This window comes from Lagenorhynchus albirostris, chromosome 2 (genome assembly GCF_949774975.1).
Source record: "Lagenorhynchus albirostris chromosome 2, mLagAlb1.1, whole genome shotgun sequence".
In the NCBI taxonomy this organism is placed as follows: Eukaryota; Metazoa; Chordata; class Mammalia; order Artiodactyla; family Delphinidae; genus Lagenorhynchus; species Lagenorhynchus albirostris.
This window is the reverse complement of record NC_083096.1, coordinates 61248391-61272473: the sequence shown is the minus strand read 5'-3', so window position 1 is coordinate 61272473 and position 24083 is coordinate 61248391. Positions and strand designations below refer to the sequence as shown.

Below are 24083 nucleotides of genomic sequence, written 5' to 3'. Positions count from 1 at the left end.
GGTTCTGGCCAGACTCTGGAACGGATGTGTTACTTCCTTCTTTCCTGCAGCCATTCACAGGTGGCCCTGGTCAGGATGTTTCCTGTGAGCTTAAACAAATGTGTTTTAGCTTAACTTTCAGGCATGGGAGGCAGGGTTACCAGAGATGGGCCATCATGTGTACTTTAAGCTACAGGCAACAGCCCTTTAGTAATTAACTTGTAACAAAAGCAATAGAATACAAAGGTTAAAGTAAAAGATACTTTTACAAAGATACCAGTGAGTCAGATTTGTTCTTCCCTATTACAGTAGGGGATGGAGGTGGGGTGGCGCCAGAGCAAAGGTCCTGCCCACTACCACAGCCTTTTCCACTCCTCCAAGCTACCAAGGCACCCAACTCTGCCCCCTTGCTCCCCAGCCCCTTTCACGGCCCTCGCTATTAACCCCACCTTCCACGACCTCGGTAGTTCCTGTGCCTGCGCTACCACTTCCTTGCCGCCGTGTGGCCTGAGTTATCTCACTGCAAAATGAGGATAACAGTAGTAACTAAGGGAAAATTGTTACAAATATGCAGTCAGTTCAGTACATGTAAAACGCCTAAAAGAGTGCAGGATCTCAAAATGAACGTTCGAAATAAGTTAGCTGTTAATACTCTCCTTTGCAAATTCTTCGCCTCATCACTCCCTCCCAGGGATAAGGTGCATCCCTTCCCATCTCTCGCCCGCTCCTCCGCGCTATTTCCCGCCCCGCCCACCCGCGAGCGTCGTCCCGCTGCAGCACAGGGGATTGGGATGGGGACGGGGGCGGGGCACGCGGCACACAGCCAAGTGCTCTGAGGATGGTCTGAGTGAAGAGCGGCGGGAGCTCCCCGCAAGGAGCGAAACTGGCAGCGTGGAGACGCTGGGCGGCGGACACCCGGCGGCGTCCAGTATGTCCGAGGGGCCCTGCCCGCGCCCTCCTAGCTCGGGCTCCCAGCGCCCAGCAGCCACCGCGCTGCAGGGGCCGTCCTGGCTCTGGGGAGGCGGCTTCTCGGATTGAGGGCGGACGGCCGCAGGCCGAGGCGCAGAGCCCGGGCGCTGGGTGATACCACCGGCTCCGCGGGGCAAAGTGCACGTCCCTTCCTGGCGCTCCTTCGGGTGGCGAGGAGGGTTTTCGACCAGAGACCTGGGGAGTAAAAGAAGGGTCACCGGCTGGGGTCAGTCAGTCAGGCGGTGCGGCCAGAGGCTAGGCAAGGCTGAAGAGAGGCGCTGGGAGCGTTTTTGCGGAGAGCGGCTCGTTGGTCTAGGGGTATGATTCTCGCTTCGGGTGCGAGAGGTCCCGGGTTCAAATCCCGGACGAGCCCGAACCTTTTCTGTCTACGCCTAAAATTTAAAAAACAGTTTCTTTTTCTCACACGGCTCATTTAGAGGCTGAAATGAAACTAGTCCAGTCCCTTGAGCTCGAATCTTGATCGTCTTCGCTTTAGGAAGTAAAGGATTGGATGAGATCAATTCGTTCAGTATGTGGTCTTTGTACGTCTGAGGGCAAGGTATGAAAATGCTTGTACCATTTAAAACACACGTACTTGGAAAAAAGACAAGCCTCGTGCGGACTTCTGGGCACCCCTCGAACACTCCAAACGTGAGCAGGGGGCGCCGTGGATTAGCGGGACCAGGGTGATGGGGCGCGCTGTCCTCCTCCAGCGGTCGCTGTGCGTGCGGACATGCGCGGGCCTGGGCAAGCTTAAACCGCACCTGTAGGCAATCGAGATCGGAACTCAGTCCCTAACACAAGCGCTCGACTCCGAAACTGGCGGGAATGGGGACAAGCATTTTCAAAGTATTACATGGTTAGCAAACTTTCTACGTTTTCATGTTACGTCTTTTAATGGTATTTGAACGTAAAGTGTGCTCTAAGTTCAAAAAGTCTCAACTTTGTATTTTCCACCAACGTGTATTTATTACATTTATGGATCTATTCTAAAATTAATTTCTTTAGAAATTATTAATTCCTGAAGAAGGAAAAAGGCGGGCTCGTCCGGGATTTGAACCCGGGACCTCTCGCACCCTAAGCGAGAATCATACCCCTAGACCAACGAGCCGTCGTGTCTCATCGGTTCTCGTCATTATAAAAGAAGGAGGAACTACTTAGTCCCGCGCCCCCAAGTGGTTATCCGTGTAATATGTTTATATCCTTCAGCTGTTTCGCGTTCTTGTGTTTTCGATTTTCTTTCTTTTCTCTCTTGGTCTTTGAAAATCAATGACAGAGAAGAAAACAACGGTGTCACTACCAGTGGCATATTTACAATTCCATTTATATTTATGGCTGATAAGTTGCAGTGAGTGTGTGGCAATATCCCTGTGGCAGGCGGATTCCAGATTCTCTCCCTTGCTGCGTTCAGGATGTTGCTCTTTCCAATAGTAGTAAAATTGTCCGTTTCTCGCCTACACCTTTCATCCTAGTGTTCAAAGCACCACCTTTCCAGCCTTGCAAATTACCATCACTGTGTTTTTACTCAAACTGTTTTCTTCAGCTGGAAAATCTGTCTCTCTCTCTTTTCCATAAATCCCAAACTCTGACCTTCTCAGAAAAAGATCCTTTAACATATTAAAACCAATTTTATGTGGTATATAATTGGGCTGCAGTCTTGTCTCCTCTAATCATTATTTATTAGAGGACAAGACATCAACACTAACAGCAACACTGAATTCTACTGTATAATTGACAACCAATTGTTATATAATTGGTGCCCAATATCTTTAACGCATGGCTTCTTTACTATATTTTGAATTATTAAATACTTAGTACTGAGGCTTATGCTGGCAAAACTGGTGCTCAGTGAATAATTTCTGAATGACCACCATTTGTTCCAAATCCCTTAAAAATACAAACTTTGGTATTTGGACAATCACTAATTGTGAATTGCAACTTTAGCAAATAACTAACCAGATAGGAAACTACAAGTAGACAGGGTGACTATCCTGAACAGGCCTATTTGTTTATTTTATGTCATATAACATTCATTCTCCAGTTTATTCATTCATTTGATTGCTCATTCGTTCAACAAACATTTAGAAGCGCTATGTGCCAGCCTCTGGTTGTCAACTTTCTTCTTATGGTTTGATACGAGTAAATTGCAGTTCTGGAGCTCTAACGTTCAGTCCCCACCCTTTGTTTTATTGGAAACTGTCCTAACTTGAGTCTTCAGTCCTCCTTAGGGCCCAAGGCAAGGAGAATAAGAATACCTTTTAAGATGTTCGTTAGATGCCAGCAGAGTTTATTCATCAGAACCTAACTGGAAGAAAATGTGCCCTGGACACTTAAGAAATTTCTATTTCTCCCAAGAATGAGGAAACTACAAAATATAACTCGTTAGGTAAAATAATGTAACCACTTCAGTTTTCTGGAAACCTCCAACTCTACAGTTACCAAGAGGTCTGTCGCTATGCTCATCTTTCCTACTTGAATTTACTACAGTTATTATCATTTTAGGGCTTTTTTTTTTCTTACTCCTACTTCTCTCTAGTGATTGAAAGGGTTTGTCTTTTACTCTGCAGGTGCCACTAGAGTATCACATTTGCCCTCCCAACCGTGATACAGGAAGACTGACGGTAACGAAACTCAGGATATCAATTGCCCAACTCACAGTGAGAAATGTCTCTATCCTGGTGAGAGGAATGCCTGTGCTCTCTCCAGTGTACATTCTCCCCTCATAGGTGAGGCAGTAGTAGTACATAGGTGGCAGCAAGGCACAGGGAGACAGAGGAGCTTGAAGAACATTTTATTCCAGCCACAGTAAATGAAGAAGCCTGGTGACATATCCTTCTATACAATGAAGCCTAAAGACCCCATTACCCATGTTCCCCCAACTTGGTGCCCAGGGACACTCGAATTTTCAGATTTTCAAAAAGTTCCTAGAAAAATGCAACCCCTTTCCTGGATTGAGACATTCTCTCTGTAGAAATGTTAATGAAACTGGTTTAGCACCAGGTAAATCTTTCTCAGTGTGGCCTGGGATTCACCTTTGACTCTATCTCATATTCATCAAATCTCAGTCATCCTGGAATGGCTTGCTATCACCACCCACAGATCACAGCATTCCATTTTCTTCTGGCAACAGATCTTAAAAAACAAGGAGGGAGAGAATGCCAGTGAGAGTACAGCGGGTGGAAGAGAATTCTACTACAATCACAGAGATGTCGGAAATTTTGGTGCCCGACACCCTCTTCCTACTTCTCCCATTAATTCCAGCTCTAGAAAATTCTGTCCATATATATTTGCTGTCACTAGTTGCTCCTGGGTGCCCCCTATCTGATCTCTATTAAGAGAAGACTTAACACCCTGAGATGTTCCCAAGGCAAAACCCCTCCTTATTAGTGCATTTATTGTGCAGTGCGTGGAGTGGGAAGTCTTTGAGGCCAATGGATCTGCACATAGGTAACTATTATCAGACAAGACTCTGCACATGATTTTCCTTCTTACTGACTCTGTGGGGAAAACTCTCCCCAAGGAGCCCATTCTTTTTAGAGGCAAGGCAGCCCATTAAAAATGACTTTTCTCACCTGATGGAAAGTCTTCGGTTGATTCTGACTGTATGCCTGGACTGATTGAGCTGGAAAGAGGAGTTTCCAGGAGGAAGAAGGAGGTATCTGAAGAGGAGGTTTGTTGAGTGAGACCTTCAGGCTCACAATAGTGATTGAAATCCAAAGCTTTTGTTTGTTTGTTTGTTTTCCATTTACTATCTCTACAGAAGAATCAGAAACTACAATACAAGGCCTATGGCTAAAACAACCTCACATGATTTTGTTTTTCTTTGCAACTTCTCTAGATTAGTTCAATAAACATTCATTCTTCTATTCATTCAACAAATATTTATTAAGTATCTACTGATGGTCTGATATTGTTTACTGTGGAAACACTTTGCTGCCCCAGCAGGCTCCACGGTAGCCCTTCTGTTGCTTCCTTGGGCTCCACACCTAGATATCTAACTGCCTTCTGATTGACCATCTGGGTGTTCTCAACTCTTTCAGCTGTGTTCAAGGCCCAGCTCATTAGCTTTCCTCACAGACCAGGTTTTCTTCCTGGGTTTTTAGTCTTAGTTAACTGGTAGCATCATTCACCACTCTGGCTAGAAATTGGAGGTCACCTCTGTCTTTGATTAGACTTCCCATCTAATTTATACCCAGTCCTGTCATTCCTTTTGTGAAATGTTTCCGCAGTCCTCATCTTCCTCTCCACCATCACTGCCAACACCTTATCTCATGCTCTCTTCACTCTTGCCTTGTCTGTTGCAGGAGTCATCCTTTTAAAACACAGATCTGAACTTGTCACTTCCCTCTCATCACTTCCCACTGCCTATACGATAAAGACAACCCCAGGCTCTTCAAAATATTACCACAGCCTACTTTTCCAGCATTCTCTCTTTCCCCTCTTTCACTCACTCCCCCTGAAGTTCCAAACCACACAGGATTAACCCACTATTCCTTGCACCCGATACTGCTTTCTTGTTTCTGAGTTTGCTTTTCCTGTTTCTCTCTGGTGAAAATTTATTCAGCCTTTAAAATCCACCTCAAATGCTACATCCTCTGTGCATCTTTTCCAGACACCTCACAGGCCAGTGGTTCTCAGAAGAGGGAGGTAGCTGTATTGAGGTACATCACAGTCAGTGGAGAAGCTTTTAACATAACATGTGTCTTTGAGAACCACTGTCCCTGTTGGCCTTACGGTTTCTCCTTTGTTCGACCTTCTCTTCAAGCATTGAAAAAGATTTAGTTCAGTAGTTGCTTGCTACACTGACTGGTAGACTCTGTGCTTCTTGAGAGTAAAGTCTAGGTATTCTACCTCTACAGCACATAGTACTTGCTCACTTAATGCATTTGTATTCTTTCCAACCTACGACATTCCAGAAACACTTCATGAGGATCTTGCTGAGAGAGAAATAGAGTGAAATCGTTCTTTTTCTTTTTAGTTTTCCCTCACTAGTGCTAAAGTAATTATTATGAGTTTGCTGAACTATAAGGGTAGCAGGGTAAAATAGCTAAAATTACAGGAAAGGTGTTCAAAAGGTTTACTTGAGACAAAACCCTGAAATGAGGGGCTGCATTTGGGTGCTCTTCTCCCACTCTCATCCTAATTGTCTAATACTTGTTTCCTTCTCTCACACTATTGGCCTCCCATCTGGATTTTTTCCTTTTTTTCCTTCACCCTCATTTTTCTTGTGCTCCTGTCCTTCCGTTTCTCCCTCTTGTGGGCTGTTCTCATAAGGACTCTTCCAAACACTTTCCAGAATTTATTGGGCAACCAGTAAGTGGCAGACACCGTTCTGGGCCAAGGTAGCCAAGTGGAGCCGGCTCAGAACGGCACTTCAGAGTCTGGGTGGGGAACTTGACAATTTTTATTGACAAATCGAGGGATATTTTGTTTACAAAAGCAAAACAAACAAAACCCCATTCATTTGTGCTCCAGGTAGTAGGAAAGAGTTCCCCGTTCCCAACCCTTTTTAAGCCAAAACAGGGGTCTCCTAAGAGGAGATTCAGACAAGATGGAGACTTCTTTTTAAGCTAGTAGATTTCTCAATATGCACACATAAATTATCTGATCCAGGCAAAGGACAGGCCTTAGAGACAGGACAAGGGGAGAGATGTGTTCTATCTGAACGACTGAATCAGAAGTCTCTCCCCATCGTAGCCCTCGTTTTTTTTTTTTTTTTTTTTTTAATTTTGTAAACGAACTGCTTCTTTTCCTTTAGGTAAGGCTCAGAGAAACCGGGAAAAGCTGAAACAGGCGAAGACAGACAATGAATACATCTGGAGGACTGGACCCTTAAAGAGGCAGAGGAGACGCTGGCAGCGGGGGCGGGCGGGCCGGGACAGACCAGCGGACAGCCACGCAGGCAGGCAGGCAGGCAGAGGGCTTGGCGGCGGTCGCCTCGGACAGCCGGGGACCTCCAGCGCCGGCATAAGGAGCCTGGGTGGGACCGAAAAGGCGGGGCTCCGCCTGCAGAGAGGGAGTGATGGACAGTCGGTGCCTTCCAATCGAGTCCTTCAAAGTGCGCGGAGCAGGCCAATGAGCGGACAGCTGGGGCCGGCGCGGGGCCGAGGTCTGGGCGGAGGGCTGGCTGGCAGCGGCTGGGGCCGCGAGCGGGGTTTGCGGCGTGGAGGTGCTAGCAGACGCGGGCGGCGGCGAGTCCGGAGCCCCCGGGCCGGAGCCGAGCTAACCGCAGTGGGGACCGGGGCCCAGAGCCGCGGCGACTGCGGCCGGAGGACGATGGCAGCGCCCGCCGGGGCCGGGGCACTGATTGCATCCCCAGACCGCAGGCGCTGGCTGTGGTCGGTGTTTGCGGTGGCGCTCGGGCTCTGTGAGTGAAGCCGGGATGGCGGGGGCGGCGGGGCCAGGTGGCGGGCCCTGCGCGCGCGGGGCGCCTAGGTGGGGAGGGGGCGCGGCCTGCACGACCTGGGGCCCGGGGAACGGAGCCGGCGGACCCCGCGACGGGCTGAAGGGGCGCGGAGCCTCTTTCTTCTTCCTGGATCCCTGCGTGTGGAGGAGGCGGGGAGAACTCCCTACCTTGCTCATTCCTGGGGGGCTGTCTGGGGAGCGGGCCCAGCGGGAGGCCGCATTGCGCCCTCGCTGAGTCGCCCACCGTCTCCGCCAGGCGACTCTGGGTCGCCCAGGCCCGCTTGGGATTCCGGTTCAGGAACCCGGGCTTCTGGCGTTCTCCACCTTTGGGAGGTGGCGGAAGGTTGCAGGGTTTTCATTTGTAGGGCCTTTGTTGATTGTTTCCCTTTTAAGCGACTGTTTTGTTTTACCTTGTTAGTTCCATTTCCAGTGCTCTCCAGCGCATTTTTTAAGCCTCTGAGATAGAAGGGTCCCGGAGTCTCATTTGTCTCATCTCTGTCGTCTGCAGAGCACCAGGAAGAAATTTACATTACTTCTGTGTTAGGATGCAAAGAGCTGGGAATACCACTGGAGTGACCTGGCTTAAAAGAGTTTGGTCCAATCCATAATAATTACAGTCCTAGTCACCGCAGTTTGACAAGACATAGGACATGAAAAGCCTCATTTTTCTTTAAAAAAAAAACAAAACACGTTTTTTTCCTTGCCAGATTTCATGAGTGAGACATAAAGTAAACCTCAGGCTGGATTTATTGAATTGGATGAGTTGTTTTACGGACATCTGCAGTGGTGTCTGCCACAGGACTCTTTTTGTGTGTGTTGTTCAAAGCAGAGTACTTGTTGCTGTCTCAGAATGTGGTTAAGTAATGGTTATAAAGAGAGCCAACTCCTAAAAAACCACGGAGACTTGTTCATTTCTTTTGTTTTGCGAAATGTCAGTTGCATGACAATATCTGAACATGAGTATACTCAGTAATTACTTTCATGGAAAAGTTCTTAATGTAATCTTTGGAGCCAGGAAAAATACCATTTAATGAATGATTCCAGGAGCTGTAAAGTATAAACGTAAAAGTCCCCCCACCCTCTGGAGGTTGATAGATGAAGATATACTTCGTATATATAAGACAATCCATTCTGTATAAATGTCTCTCTTGAGGGGGAAAAAAAGGGTTAAGAAGCATGGGGGGGTTTTGGTGGTGGTGGTGGTGATGGTGGTAATATTCATGTTTTAAGTGAAGAAGTAGGAAATAGCTTAAAACTAAGGTGTATCAGAAATCTTGTGTGTTCAGACAGAATTATTATGCATAAGAGGCAGACACCCGTCTTTATTGAGGACAAGAGCAGTCAGAGTAATCTTAATTAAACTCAAGGTATTAAAAAGTAGCAGAACTGAAAAACTGAATATTTATGGATACTAATACAAAAAGATCATCAGAATTACATCTATATACACCTTGGACATATGTAGCTCTTCCGTAATGAAGGATGAATGCTGATACGTGAAAGTCTGCAGCTGATGTTATTGGTTAATTTTAGAAAACTATCGAATGTTTCTTCTTTCAAGCTACCTTTTCTTATCATGAATAACTGTACATAGCAGTTCATGTTTGACAGAAAGTCTTCTCAAGTTTGATCTAGGTACAGTTATTCAGCAAACATTTACTAAGCATTTTTTAAGTATTAAGCACCAAAAGTATTCTAGGAAGGACAGTCCCTGGCCTCACATAATTTATCGTTCAGTGGGAGAAACAAAGTGTGATAAACAATATGAGAAGTCTTTCATTAATGGTTTGCTGTGAGAGCACTAAGGAGAGTCATCATCTCAGACCGAAGTTCAGGCTGCTAGAGAAAGGGTTGCTTAAGCTAAGTAGGTGTTGGGAGAAAACAGTATAGGCAGAGTCATGAATGAACCTGTTGGTAGGTCGGTGTCGTGAGAAGTTGGATCGTGTATAGGAGAGATGGTGGGAATTGAGGCAGGAGAGCCAGCCAGAGGCACTAACTCCTAAAAGACCTTGTTTGCCATTCATAAGGCTGAATTTTATCCTAAGGGCTGTGGGGAGCCTGTGAAGGATTTCTGTGTTTATCGAGATGTGAAGTGTGAGACAGAATGGTGTGAGGCTGAAGAAACCAGAGGGTTATGGTAACAATCCAGAGGAGGAGGATTGAAGACCCGAATTAAAGCAGTGGGTTATGAAGAGAGGACATATCCGTGAGCTTGTTATAAAGTGAATTTGGTGGGGCTTGGAAATCAATTTGATGTGGACTTGAAAGAGAGGAGTGTAAGATGACCCTAAGGTTTTGAGCTTGGAAAGCTGGGCATAGTTTTGGAAAGTAGGGCTTTTCACAGATGACGATTATGGATGAGGGGAAAGGAGTGTTGGAAGAAGAGGATGGTGAAGTTACTTTTGGATATGTTTAGTTTAAGATGCTGCTGATATATCTCAGTAGAAATGGGACATTTGGGATAGTTTTAGAGGTGAGGAGAAAGTTCTGGTAGGAAATAGAGAGCTGGGAGGCTTTATGCGGGTCGTAGTTAAAGCTATGGATTGCTTGGATGAGGTCAGCAAGGAAGAGTGTATTGAAGGAAATAGCAGAAGGCCAAGGACAGAGTCTTGGGGTATACAGAGCCCGACAAGGAGGCTCGTTGAGTAAATGAAGAACCCGAAGAGTGTGGTGTCTTGGAAACTGAGAGAGAGTGAAGTTTTAAGGAAGAAGTTTTAACTGTGTCAGATGAAGAGAGAGTGAATACTTCAAGGATTCACTGAATGTGGCAATTGGAATGTCTTTGGTAACCCTTAGGTAGGAATGAACACACAGTATATGAAGAATAAATCTCAGTAATTTGCATCACCCATTTCAGTAAATGGCGCTACCATCCATCTAACTGCTCAACCCAGAAACCTAGGATCTGCCCTTGATAATGCCCCATCCTTCACTCCCCACATCCAGTCAGTTCTCCCATCTCCAAAATACTTCTAGGAATCAACCACTTCTTTTTTTTTTTCTCTCTCACCCACTTTTTTTTCTTTCTGTGGTCCACTCCTAGCATTTTAGTCGAAATCACTGTCATTTCTTGCCTGTGATACTGTGATAGCTTCCCAGCTGGTCTCCCCATTTTCTCCTCTTGCCTCTTTTTAGTCCATTCTTCACAGAACTGCAAGAATGACTTTATAAAAATGCAAATCAGATCATGTTGCTTTCTCATTTAAAATTCTTAATGGCTTCCCGTTGCACTCTGAATGACATCCCAACTTCTCCCCATGGCCTATAGTTGTCTGTGTGATCTGGTTTCTGCCCACCTCTCTGACTTCAACTTGTGCCCCTTGCTCACTATATTCAAGCCATGCTGCCATCTTTCTGCTCTTAGACACTCATTCCCACCCCAGGTCCTTTGCACTTGCTTTTCCTGCTGCCTGGTGTGCTCTTTCCCCAAAACTGCCCAGAGCTGTCTCCTTTTCATCAGTGAGGCCTTAGCTTAAATGTCACTTCCTCAGAGAGGCCTTCTCCAACCACCCTATCCAGTGGGGTCCCCTGTTATCATTTCTTGGCCCTTTATGTCCTTATTGTAGTTCCTCACTGTTTGGTTGTTCTTCTCTTTTCTCCTCCACTAGAATCCAGGACAGAGATAGTGTTGGTCCTGTTTATAGAAGTATCCCTAGTGCTTAGCGTAGTGGATATGATAGATACTAATAAATATTTATTGAATGGCAAGGAGGCGTAGACGTGTCTTGATAACAGTTTGTTAGTAGTTTGCCACACGTAGTTAGGATTTAGCCTGGCACACAGTAGGTGTTTTTAGCCTGGCACATAGTAGGTATCCAAGAAATGTTTGTTGAAAGAAGGAATATTTTTTCCAAGTGTGATTTTTATACATTATCTGATAATTATCACTCTTTGAGTACTATTTCATATTTCTTCAGAAATGTATGGAATGAATTAACATTCTTCAACCACTTTAAGCACTATAGTTTTGGAATTACTACTTATCATATACCAAAATTGTTTTACCATATTTGTTATAGTATCTGAGTGTTTTATCAATAAAACTTTTATATTTTTTGAGGCTTGTTGACCAAGGTAGACTTCAAGTACTACCCCTGTAGTTGAAAAGCCACTAATCTAATTACCACTTCCCACAGCCTTTTACTCCTTATTTACTAGTTGAGATAATAAAACAAAAACTTAGTTGTTTTTTTAAATATTCTACCATTCATTTTTACCCTAACTCCAGGGTATTCACTAGGCTCAGAAGCTGCCAGAAAAAGAAATAAAGACACTATTAAGTGAAAGAGAGATATATGTGAAAAGTATATAAAATGCAAATTTGTGTTTTCACAAAGTCTTTATTCACTTATTCAACCAAATGAACACCTACTGGGTGCCAGGCACTGTTTTAGGTACTGTGGATGCAGCGGGGAGCCTAGATTCTAGTGGGAGGTGACAGACTATTCAAATAAAATAATGAACACCAAAGGACGGTTTAAATTCCTGACAGTCACCGCATTTAACATATTCACCTATTGTGAAAGGTTGCAGTAAAAAAAAAAAAAGAAAAGAGGGAGAGGGAATACTATTGGCATTACAAAATAGATGTTTTTTTAACTTACAAAGGATCCATTGTGGGATTTCATTAATGGTTGCTCTTTCCTACTGAGTTTAAAATGTGATTTAATTGGGAAAAACATAAGGCTTCCCTGGTGGCGCAGTGGTTGACAGTCCGCCTGCCCGTGCAGGGGATGCGGGTTCGTGCCCCGGTCCGGGAAGATCCCACATGCCGCGGAGCGGCTGGGCCTGTGAGCCATGGCCGCTGAGGCTGCGCGTCCGGAGCCTGTGCTCCGCCAACGGGAGAGGCCACAACAGTGAGAGGCCCGCGTACCGCAAAAAAAAAACGAAAACCAAAACATAATATACACAGTTTTTCAGAAATATTGCTGCCTCCCCTCCACCTAGTTAATGCTGGTCTACCTGCTAAATATTTCTCACATTCCTTTCTATCGCCACTGAGGCTGATTTAGTGCAGCCACAATCACATTTCTCCTGGATGATTAGAATCTTTTAACTGGAGCCCAGTTGTGTTTTTATTGAATTGTATCTTTATCTGAGAATTTGGATTCTCTGTGTAGGACATGCATCTCACGTGTACCTAAACCTTGCAAAGATTTTAATCTTGCTAAGACCATTGGAGTCATTTTAAAAAAGAGAATAAATGGTTTGCTTTGACATGGAATTCGTTATAGGTTAGTTTGGTCTTTAGCCTCCATCAAAGGAAATTTAATTATTAGAAGAACTAAAAGCATTGCCTGAGGTCTCAAGTATCAGATGGCTCTGGGTCTCCATCCCTAAGGCTGGTGAGATATGAAGGCTTCATATATCTTGAGTGATAGTCCTTTCTTCCTTTTCCACTCTTTGCCAAGCGTTTGACATTAGCAATGCCCTAGAGTCTAGACCAAAGTCATTGGAATTTTGGCTGCTAAGAAGGCAGAGGTCAGTTGGCTTTGTGACCATTTGTAGCGCCTGAATTGAGAAATTGCAATTGTCTCCTGGGACCTTTATATCTTTGCCCTTAAACCTCTTTATTTATTTATTATCTTTTTGAATGCATGTGGACTGCTGTAATTTTTTTTTTCACTTATAAGTTTCCCTTGGTCCCATTAGGCCTTTATGAAAAGGATAATTTCATTGATAAATTCTTCTTCAGTGATTTATTCTTTTTTTTTCCCCCTTCCAAACTCAAAGTCTCTTTAGAAATTGTGATCCTTTGTAATACCTTTGATCTACTCTCAGGGCCTGTGGCTTGAATAGTTTTCTAACAACTGTGATGTGTTGTACCCAGTTCTTAGGTTTAACTAATTGGCGTTAGAGAGGCGGTATGTCTTTGTTGAGCCTGAGTTATTTATTATTATAGATAAGATTGCCCCTTAGAATGAAATCTAACTTGAGTTTGTTAGTACTGTGCTGTAACTTGTAACCAGCTGAGCAAATGTCAATGAATTTGCAATGAACATTTTCTATACTGAGACTCTGATATTCTACTTTGGGATCTGGGGAGTTCATTATGTGCAATTTAAAACCATTTTAAAAATGCTTTTATCATAATTAAGAAATGTCTTCTTTTCTCTCCAAACGTTAAAGAACCCAGTGTGCAGTTATGTAAGTTTAACGTAATCCTGTGCTTCTTCCAGATAACACTTTAAAAGATGAAGGTGCTATATTGTAGACTAAGCTTCAGTAAGAACTTATATGACCCTGTGCCAGACAGTTTCCTACAGTTACTCACATCCAGGTCATAATTGCTATTTACCTTCCTCTGAAGGGTGTTGCTAGGAAACATAAGCAAAGGACTCAGCTTCCTAAGAGAAAAATGTGTTAAAATGCAAATATTTGAAATCTCCTAAATGGTAAGAAGGGCAGAGAGAAAGTGAGTAGTTAGGGAGAAGTTTTGAATTAATTAACTCACATTTTATCTATCTATCTGTCTAGATATAGATACAGATTTTATATATATATTTATCTTTATATATATCTTTTTCTTTTCAGCCAGGTATAACTTAGAAGTTTGGATATAAAACTAGGTTCATGTTATTTCTTTTGTTCTGCCCTCATTTATTGAGTGTGCACCATGTGCCAGGCCTTTGCTAATCAATTTATATCCATTATCTCATCTCCTTACAACTCTGTGTGATAATCATTATTTTATTAATTTTACAGATGAGGAAACTAAGAATCAGACAGGTTGTGTAACTTGTGCAAAATCACACAGCTAATATATGGTAGAGTTGGGACTCAAAACTCCAAAGCATATATTTGCAACCACTCTGCATTATTATAGAATTTCTCCTTCAAAGTTTCTAACCACCTTTTCGGAGGCTTCCAGGGTGTCTTAAATGTTTGCAAAGAGTCTTTTAACTGTCTCAGGGCATCCACCAATGTCCTCGTCTCTGTGGTCATGTTTGTGCTGAGAACCCCATGCCTTGATGCTGCTGGCTCCACCCTAGAGGGATGAAGCTGCGCGGTGAAGCCCTCCTCACTAATGATGCAAAATCGTGCTCTGACTGCTCCTCAGGGATTGTTAAGGGTGTGGTTCTTGTAGTTTCTCACTCTGATACTGCTCCCTCTGGCGAGGACACAGCATGAATCCATTTATCCAAGTGTCTGACACCATATGAGGCTCAGCAAGGTTCCTTGCCCTTCATCAGGAGGCACTACATGTTGACAAGCCGCTGAACCTTCTTCCCTCTTCACTTGGGCTGAGTTCTCCCTGGAGGCTGTGCAGATCCTTCTGCAGTTAGACTCCTGGCAGGCTTGCCCTACGGGATGTCCAGACAGGCTCAGGGTGTTCAAACCAGAGGCTTCTCACTGGCCGCCTTTCCCTGGCCCCTCCACCCCATTGGAAGAGGTTCTGTAGCCCTGCTGCCTTGCTGCCTACCTTGAGCAGAAGTTCCAGCCCTTGTCTCTTAACCAGTAGGGAACTTTCAGTCTTGATCACTTTCAGCTGTTTGGAATTTAATTCCTCCCTCCCCCCCCACCCCAGTGACTGCAAGTATAGAAGAACCCCAGTAAGGCTTGCTGAACTTTATACACTAGAGAGATTAGAAAAGATTTCAATAATAAGCAGAGGTGATGCTGATTTGTATATGGATTTCAGAACAGAAAATGCTGAGGGGCAATTTCTCATTCTCATTTCAAATTATAGGTCCACATTCTCTAACCAGCAATTCCAAAATCCCAAAAGCTCTGAAACTGAAAGTTTTTTCCTAAGTTTGATACAAACTCTTTTTGTTTTTAAATTTATTTATTTTTGGCTGCGTTGGGCCTTCGTTTTTGCGCGCAGGCTTTTTCTAGTTGTGGCGAGTGGGCTTAGTTGCTCCGTGGCATGTGGGATCTTCCCAGACCGGGGCTACGAACCCGTGTCCCCTGCATTGGCAGGCGGATTCTTAACCACCGTGTCACCAGGGAAGTCCCAATACAAACTCTTTTGGCTGCAAAATTTGACCTGAACTAATGAGAGACTATTTTCAATCGTGATCCACTTGGTAAGACCAATTATATGTTTCAATACAGAAATACTTATGTGTTTGTTTATGGGATGCTGCCCTATACCCGGTTGGGGCTGTTTATATAATATATAGTATATGCATTGTATTAATTTTCTGAAATCTGAAAAAGTCTACCTTCTGAAACACATCTAATACATAAAGCTAATGGCTTGCCACTTAATCGCCTTTAATCTCCTTTCTTAGTTTATGCTACCTTGGACTCGGCCTCCTCTTTATTCAAGGGGTTCTAGATCTGTAAACTGGCGCAAGTCTGGGAATTGACGGAGGAGACGTGACTTTTTGTTTTTATGATTCAAGTTAGACTTTTGTTCCCGTGACCTAGAACTTTTCTGCTTATATAGCTCAAGTAGGAATTTAGTTGGCTGCCCGTCTGTATCACTTCCAGGAGCACTGTGATCACCTAACCAGCGTTGTGTGTCCCTGTGAGTCAGACTACTCTGGTTGGCTGCTTTCCCTCTGCTGTTCATTATGGTAACTGTACCTGCCTTGCCTTTGACAGCTGAGTGCTGCCACTTCCCCGGACACTCCAGGATCCAGTTCCTTCCATTGCATTTAGGAAGCATCACATCAGTGTTAACAATTCCCTCTGTCAGTTCTGGCTTACAGAGAAGAGTGGTCCCGGGGCTCTTCAAAGATGCTGGGGCTCCTGTCACAAATTTATTTCTCATAGTTACGCTGAAAGGCATGTCTTCTGGACCTTCCCAGGGTGGATGATTGTGTCTTAAATGACAGATCCACTCTAACTTTCCAATCTTCCTGAACCTTCATTAAATCCCTTCCCCTAGGGACTTCCCTGGTGGCGCAGTAGTTGGGAATTCGCCTGCCAGTGCAGGGGACACGGGTTCGAGCCCTGGTCCGGGAAGATCCCTCATGCCATGGAGCAACTAAGCCCGTGCACCACAACTACTGAGCCCGTGTGCCACAACTACTGATGCCACGTGCCACAACTACTGACACCTGCATGCCTAGAGCCCGTGCTGCACAACAAGAGAAGCCACCGCGATGAGAAGCCCACGCAGTGCAATGAAGAGTAGCCCCCGCTCGCCACAACTAGAGAAAGCTTGCATGCGGCAACAAAGACCCAATGCAGCCAAAATAAATAAATAAAGTAATTAATTAAAAAAAAAATCCTTTCCTCTACATTAAGCCAAGGCAGGTCTGGCATTCCAAGTTCATTTACTGTGGGCCACTTTGGGTCCACGTTGTAGCCGAGGAACCAAAACAAACAGAGCTCTTTCTAAGGCCCTGAGTTGTGGCATTAAATGCAGAATATCTATTTAATGGGCTCTTATTGATCTAGTTGGCCCGATTCAACTTTCTGTTCCTTCCACCATTATCCCACATGCTTAGTATCCATTCCACACATATTCCCTGATTTCTGTCTGTGTGAGTTAGAAAAATCAAGTAGTTGTTTTGGAGTGTAGTGCATCTCCTCATGGGTCACACTTTGTACCTGTAGGGGCCTTCTATGACTTGAGTCTGGTGATAAGTCTAGAATCAAAGAGTGGGATGGGTGGTCGAGACAATCAGCAGTGTCTTTCAAGGCAGCTGCCTCAGGGGAGGCCATTAAGGTTTCCTCCAGCAAAGCAGGATTAATCTCAGGCTGGGGTCTGCTTCTTCTGGCAGAGAAGACTCTGATATTTCGGGGTTCAATGTCCCCAGCTTTATCAGGGTCTTCCCAACAAGGTCCCCACTCCTTCTCAGTCAGTGCCCTCACTTTAACAGTAGACACCTGTGAAGTTGGGAATTCAAATTGCTTTGTAATTCAGCCAATCTCAGGATGAAATTCTGGATTTGATTTTTAGCAGTCTCAGCCCTGTGGCTGTAGGAGATAAGGGTCCCTTTCAGGGTAGACACAGAAGTTTTCTGGTCATTTATGAACACTTGAGCTGGGAATTTGAATCCTTGAGCTCATCCTTTCCCCACTTTGTCTAGTGACTTTAGGAAAAATTAACCAATATCATTATCCTCATTCGTTTGACAAAAATGTTCAAAGGTGTTATATACATGGTCATCCAGAACCTTGCCTTTTGTAAGTGTTTGATTAGGAGTATTCACTGGTGATGCTTTGCATATCTCTGTGACCACATTGTGTCATGGGCTATCAGTGCTCTCTTTACTACTGGAAATAGTCATTAGTGTCTTTAAGTCTCATCAGAGTGGAGAGCCAGTTCCAGAAGCCCCAGAACCAATTCAGAAAACTCATCCTTAAGATTCTCTTCTTCCAGAACCATTCTTGGTACCAAAATCTGTATTAGTCAGAATTCTCCACAGGACCAGAACCAGCAGGATAAATGGATGGATGGATGGATGGATGGATAGATAGATAGATAGATAGATAGATATTTTAAGGAAATGACTCACACAACGGTGGAGGCTTGGCAAGTCTAAAATCTGCAGGGTAGGCTGGCCGGGTGGAAATTTAAGGAAGTAGGATAGTTGGAGTCTAAAGGCAGTCTGCTGGTAGAATTCTTTCTCATAGAGGTCAGTCTTTGTTTTCTTAAGACCTTCAGCTGATTGGATGAGGCTCACCTAACACTAGGGAGGATAATCTGCTTTGCTCAGAGCCTGCCAAATTCAATGGTAATCTCATCCCAAAACACACCTTCATAGAAACATCCACAGTAGTCTTTCAACAAAGATTATTGGTCCAGCTGGTGGCCCAGCCAAGTTGACACATAAAATTAACCGCCACACCAGTAATGAATTATAAAAGCTAAGCCATAAGTGGAGATCTCAAATTGTTGATTTCCCTTGATTGTAAACAGTTCTCTCCCTCGCTCTAGTTTAGCACTTCCTGTTCACACCTCAGGTCAGTGTGATCTGACTTCTGCCTCCTCTCACCTAGTTGACACTTTGATAAAGGTCCCCTGAGGTTGCCAAACCAACTGACGTATCAGTATTTCAGGTCTTTTCATCCTGGACTATTTTGCTTCCTGGACATTTTTGACCACCTTGATCTTATTTCCTTTGTCTTTGTGACATTACTTGTGATTCTCATCCCTCTTCCCTGTCTGCTCCAAGCGTCCTCCCTCTGCCTGTGCCCCAACATTGATTTTAAGGTTCTGCTCTCAGCCATCTGCTAGTCTTATCATGTGCTCATCTTTGGTGACCTCATCCAATTTTGTTCTTTTTACTGCAGTTCATATCTGGCAGGTAAGGCATTCGATAAAGATTTGTTAAATAAATGGTGACTCCCAAATATATCTCCTGTGGTCTGAACTGCAGACTCTTACCCACTGCCCACATCCATTTGAATGTCTAGAGGCACCTCAAACTTTGTATGTTCAAAACTCCACTCCACGTATCTCTCCTTTCCAAACTCTGCCTCTACTTCACTCCAGTGGCCGTTATTCTTGTTGTTTCCCACTGTCCCATTTGCCTCTCTCTCAGACAAGAACTTGGACATCATCTTAGAATCCTTCCTTTCCCTCACCCCACCTCCATGGGTTTAATCAGGGCCCTGACAGTGTTTACCTTCTATTTCTGAATCCACCCCTTGTTTTCCATTGCACTTGGTCAAGTGCCAATCTTTCTAAGTCCAGATGACTGCGAGAGCCTCCTAACCGGTCTCCCTAATGCAAGTCAAGTTCCGCTCAGGTCCACCCTCCCAGTTGCTGCCAGAGGGATCTCTCGTGGGCAGCCTTAATTGTGCTACCCTCTGCTAAGACCCTCCATCCCTCCCCATAGTCTCCAGGGTAAGCTCAGGTCCTTAGCTTGCTTCATGTGTTCTGCCCTGTCACCTGCCATTCCCTTCCTTGCGCTTTATTGATTGTTTGCAACATTTCTGCATGGTTCGCTATTTTGTCTCCTTGATTTTCTGTGTGGTATGTTCACTCTCCCTCCTGATTACCCTTCTCCCTATTTATTTACTCGGCTACCCCTATTTAGCCTTCCTATCTCAAGTGCAAGCTCGTGCGGCAGATATTCTGAGGCAAGGCCAAGTGCCCTGCCTCTAAGCTTCTGCTCTGTCACTTCATCTGAAATTATCTTTTTATATGATTGTTTCTCTAAATGCAGAACTGTGCCTTATTCATCTTTAGGTCTCCAGTACTTAGCACACTACCTGGAACGTAGTAAGTGTTTAGTAGATGTTAGGTGAACTGTTGAATTGAACCCCATGTAGGAACTATAAACATTAGAGCAGAGATTGAGTGAAAATAAGGAGGTAGGTCCTTCTGGGACTTGGAATCTCAAGATGCAGGGAACAGTCAGATGTCAGTTTTATAGTTCAGACATTGGATTTGACAGTGATATGGCTCAGGGGGAAACTGTCTAACCAAGCTCTCAAGGGCATTGTATCTAGTAAGAACATCATGTCAGCTTATTGATTTTCAGTGAGCATTATAAATGCTGGGGTGCTAGAATGTTTAAGTGCATTGAGTTGTTAATGTATTTTTCTCCCTGTCCAAAGACAGACTGTCCTCACAAGATTGCCCAGGGATTATGGGATCAACTCAATGGATGTCTGTTGAATGACCATGATGGCTATGATCGTCAAGCCATGATAGCCTGAAACACCCCTCTCTCCATGGTAGGCATATAACTGGCAGATACATTGGATTGGTTAAGTCGTCCTCTTCACTGGAGAGTGCTGTCGCATACTGACAATGACACTTTAGACATGAGGAGACAGCCTAGAAACCTTCATTGGAAACCTTGATAGTTTCCTGCATCTTGAGAGTTTTCCTAGACAGAGAGCCTGTCGTATAGAGTGGATTCTCTCTACAGATGACTAACATCATCTATTGAGTGTTGATAGTTCTTGCAAAATTTGTAGACCTTTTTTTTTTTCTTTAAGTAATCGGTTCTATACCAGATTTCAAGGTATATAATATACTAATGTTGAATGGGAAGAACGTTAGGCTTAGGAGTCAGAGTACACAAAAGTGAACACAAACACAGTGAACACTCATGTCAATTACCAGTGCAATGGCACAAAATAAAATGAGCATACAACCGCTAACTCCATTATTTGCTGGTCTCCATTGCTGTAGTTTGTATTCTCCCTGCTGTTTATAGCTGAAAATACATTATTTCTTCACTGTATGTTTCTTCTTTCTCGGTTCTTCCACTAGAGTATAAATCTCCACTAAGGCCCAGAAAGTGCCTGGGACATAGTGGGAACCCAGTAAGTGTGTGTTGAATATATTTGTTGGGGGTGGGCAGAGTGTTGCTATAGTACTTTATTAAAGTTTGTTAGTTGAAAGTTTTGAAATAAGAGAGCTTTTTGAACTTTTAAATAAAACTGTCTAAAACTCTAAGGTATAATTTACCGTATACAACTGTGGAAATTGAGCTCTGGAATTCTCAGTAGGTGCTGCCTTCCCATAAGCATTGCCATGACACCCTAAGAAGCCCCAGGGAGCCCACTAAGCAGCTGTATACCTGGGGAATGCAGCCAGAGAACTTGTTTGTCCCTTACTCTCGGAGAGTATCTGGATTTACCCTTTCATTCTTCATATCCCCGTTGACCACAGTCACCTGTGGGAGGTCCCTGGATGCACGCTGTCTCTTGAGGAGTTGTTTCTTACTCCTGAGAACATCTTCTACCGTGGCCATCCCTCTTACCCTTTTGTCTTCTCTGAGCCTCGTCATCAGCAGAAAATGCACCAACTCCAGAATCTCATCCTACTCTTCAAGTGCGACCTCCTTCTTACAGTCTCACTGCAGCACTTTCTGGAACTGATTAAGACGTATGATTCTTTCCAACTCTCTTATTTACATTAGTCACTTCCCTTCTGCTCCTCTCTCTGTCTCCAGCTTGGAGTCCATGGTCCATTGTTGTAATCACTCCCTTTCAAATACTCCTACTTCCCTTGCCCTTCTGTCCCTCCATTGTAATCAGCTGGCCAACCCCCAGCCCTATCATCTCTTTTCATCTCCTCAAGAATCTGTTGCTTTAGTCATTGCCTCTCTTTGGATCATTCTTAGTACAATACAAACAAGCTCTAGAATTTCTAATCTTTAAAAGTCCTTTCTTGGTCTCACAGTCTCCTTAGCTACATTTCTGAAAAGTTGCCTGTACTCCTGTCTTTGTGCACATCTCTGCCCTTCCCACCCGTTCTCACAGGCTGCCCCCTCCACACCGCTGAAACTTCTCATGTCAGGGTCACCAGTGCACCCCAAGTTGCCAGACTCTCTAGATCCTTTTCTTTAGTCATCGTCTGAGACCCCCTGCCGTTCCTCTTCTCTTTTCTTTCCTGACACCCCATTCTCTAGTTTTCTTCCCCTCTCCCAATCTGCTCCCTTTCATCTACCTTCGGCAGGGTCTTCTTTCTCTCCACACCTGCCCTTACAGGGTCTGGTGTTCCTCCAGACTTAGGCCTGACCCTCATCTTTCACTACATTATTTTCTGAGGTGATGGCATTTTCTTCTGTGGTTTTCAGTGCTGTACCACCTGCATGCTGGTAACTTCAGAAATTTACGCACAGCCCAGACCTCTGAGTTTCAGACCTGCGTATCCAGTTCCCTACTTGACTCCATCTGGAGGTCTCATAGGCATCGCAAACTTAACATTTCCAAAAGTGCAGGTTGATTTCTATTCCTTCTCCCCAGTTAAATCTCTAGCTCTGTAAGCACTTTACTTATTCAGTTGCTCAGGCCAGAAACTCAGGAGTTATTCTTGGTGTATTCTTTTTCTTCATTCCCATATTAAGCTATCAGCAAGAAATCCTGTTGGTTGTCCATTTCTCTTTCCATCTTCTCTCCTCCGGTCCAGGTCACCACCGCTCTATCCCAGAACTATTGCGGTAATTTTTTTTTTTTTTGCTGTACGCGGGCCTCTCACTGTTGTGGCCTTTCCCGTTGCGGAGCGCAGGCTCAGCGGCCATGGTGCGCAGGCTCAGCGGCCATGGCTCACAGGCCCAGCCGTTCCGCGGCATGTGCGATCTTCCCAGACCGGGGCACGAACCCGTGTCCCCTGCATCGGCAGGCGGACTCTCAACCACTGCGCCACCAGGGAAGCCCTATTGCAGTAAATTCTTAATGAATTTCCCTCCTGCTGCCCACATTCCCCTCCATTAGAACTATTTTAAAGTGCATGTCATTTACCTGAAACGTTTTAAAACCTGTTGGTATGATCAAATTATTCTTGTTTCCATAATGTCAAAAGCCTGGAATATAAGCATAAGAGTATATTGCTTAATTGTAGTATTATGGGCAGATGTATTAATAGTAACTTTCAAATGAAAAAGATACTATCCAACTTTCACAATAAATATATATGGATTGCCTTAAGGAATTTTGGTAAGGAGTCTGTTATCAGTCTACCATAGTCATAATAGATAGTTTCATTTTGTAACTAGCGCACAAACTCTAGATATGTCGTTTTGTAGGTGGTGGTGATAGTGGTAACTTTAAACCAATGTGTACTATGTTTGATATGGTAGAGAGTTGTAAGTGTGATAGAGGGATGTCTTTTTTACCTCATTCAGTTGATAGGTTTGTTGATGGGGTTTATCAAAACTCAAAATCAGACACTTTGTGAGAACGTTCTGCAGATCTTTTTATGGCTGTTGGAGCCAGCTTCATACGCAGGCAATCAGCACAGTCGCGCAGGACCTCACACTCAAAGGACCTTATAACCAGCTTGGTGTTTACTGCTCTGAGGCCACCATCTTGAAAGTCTTAATAATTTTATCTTTGAACGTGTACTTTGTAAGTGAAGTCTGATGAGGCAGTGGGGTGTGCGTGGGGCTCAGAGCCTGAGCTCACATGGAAGCTTGCCTCCTGCAGCCTCCTTGCCTCCCAGGGATGGGTTTTTGCTCTCCAGCCCCAGGTGCCTTGGGGTATTCTTGGGTGGAGCAGCACGGTGACCATTCCCTTCCCCCTGGGCTGGCAGCACCCTGGTGAGTTTGGTGGGCAACTCAGCAGTGTCCTCTTACCCTCCTGATCCAAGTACCAAGCCCTCTCCCACCCCTATCTTGGACCCTGCAAATTGTGTAGCTCCTGTGTAGGGTGACTGTTAGCAAGTACTGTGGGAAGTTTCTGGACTAAAATCATATTGCTTATGCTTTATGGTCTGGAGTTGGCAGTGTGACCAATCATTTGCACTTTATACTGGAGCAATCCCAAAGTCATTCTCTAAGAGAAGTGCTGCTTTGCTTGCCCGGGGCATTCCCATGACTCACCTCCCACCCGTGAGTGAGATGGCCACAGATCTAGGTGAGAGGTTTGATTTGGCACCTCAGTTTTTACAGTCCACCTGCTTTGTTCTTTGATCTGTCAAGAATGTGGATCTACCTTTGATAATCAGCACAGACCCACACTGGCAAAGAATATAACAGGAAATGTTTCGCCGAACAACTTTTATCAGGAGCCCAGCTAAGGGAAGTGATATTTGTCGAGGATTGTTCAAGTGATATGCAGTCCATTTATTTCTGTAGCTGTTCCCCGTCCTGTCCTTGGTTTAGCTTTGTACTTGGACAGTCATGCTTTGGATCCTTACACAGTTGCTTTCTTTGAATCCTGTTGTGGTGTAATGTCATCAGCATTTTTTTAAGGGGTGTCAGGAGAGCCTGCTTTATAAAACTCACTGTTGGACTGCTCCAAGTTGTTCTTGAAGACATGTCCCCTGCATTACTCAGGGTGCCCTATGTGAGAAATCTTTCCTGGAGACGGTGGCCAGGAAAAGCTTTGTTTTAGCCAGTATATAGACCATATCTCCTGCATAT

At 44.5% G+C, this 24083-nt stretch overlaps 1 protein-coding gene and 2 non-coding genes across 3 annotated transcripts in view; 2 read left to right on the top strand and 1 right to left on the bottom strand.

The window, feature by feature from the left end:
* The first annotated feature begins 1249 nt into the window (after window positions 1-1249).
* TRNAP-CGG (transfer RNA proline (anticodon CGG)) lies at window positions 1250-1321 on the top strand. The gene has a single exon. It is a non-coding gene; the product is annotated as a tRNA-Pro (tRNA).
* Window positions 1322-1987: 666 nt separating this feature from the next.
* Window positions 1988-2059, bottom strand: TRNAP-AGG (transfer RNA proline (anticodon AGG)). Its single transcript has one exon. It is a non-coding gene; the product is annotated as a tRNA-Pro (tRNA).
* A 4964-nt stretch (window positions 2060-7023) lies between these two features.
* MPZL1 (myelin protein zero like 1) overlaps window positions 7024-24083 on the top strand; it is a 61652-nt gene continuing 44592 nt past the window's right edge. The window contains exon 1 of the mRNA XM_060133942.1: window positions 7024-7315. Within this exon, the coding sequence (XP_059989925.1) occupies window positions 7024-7315 (292 nt within the window). The remainder of the gene's footprint in view (window positions 7316-24083) is intronic.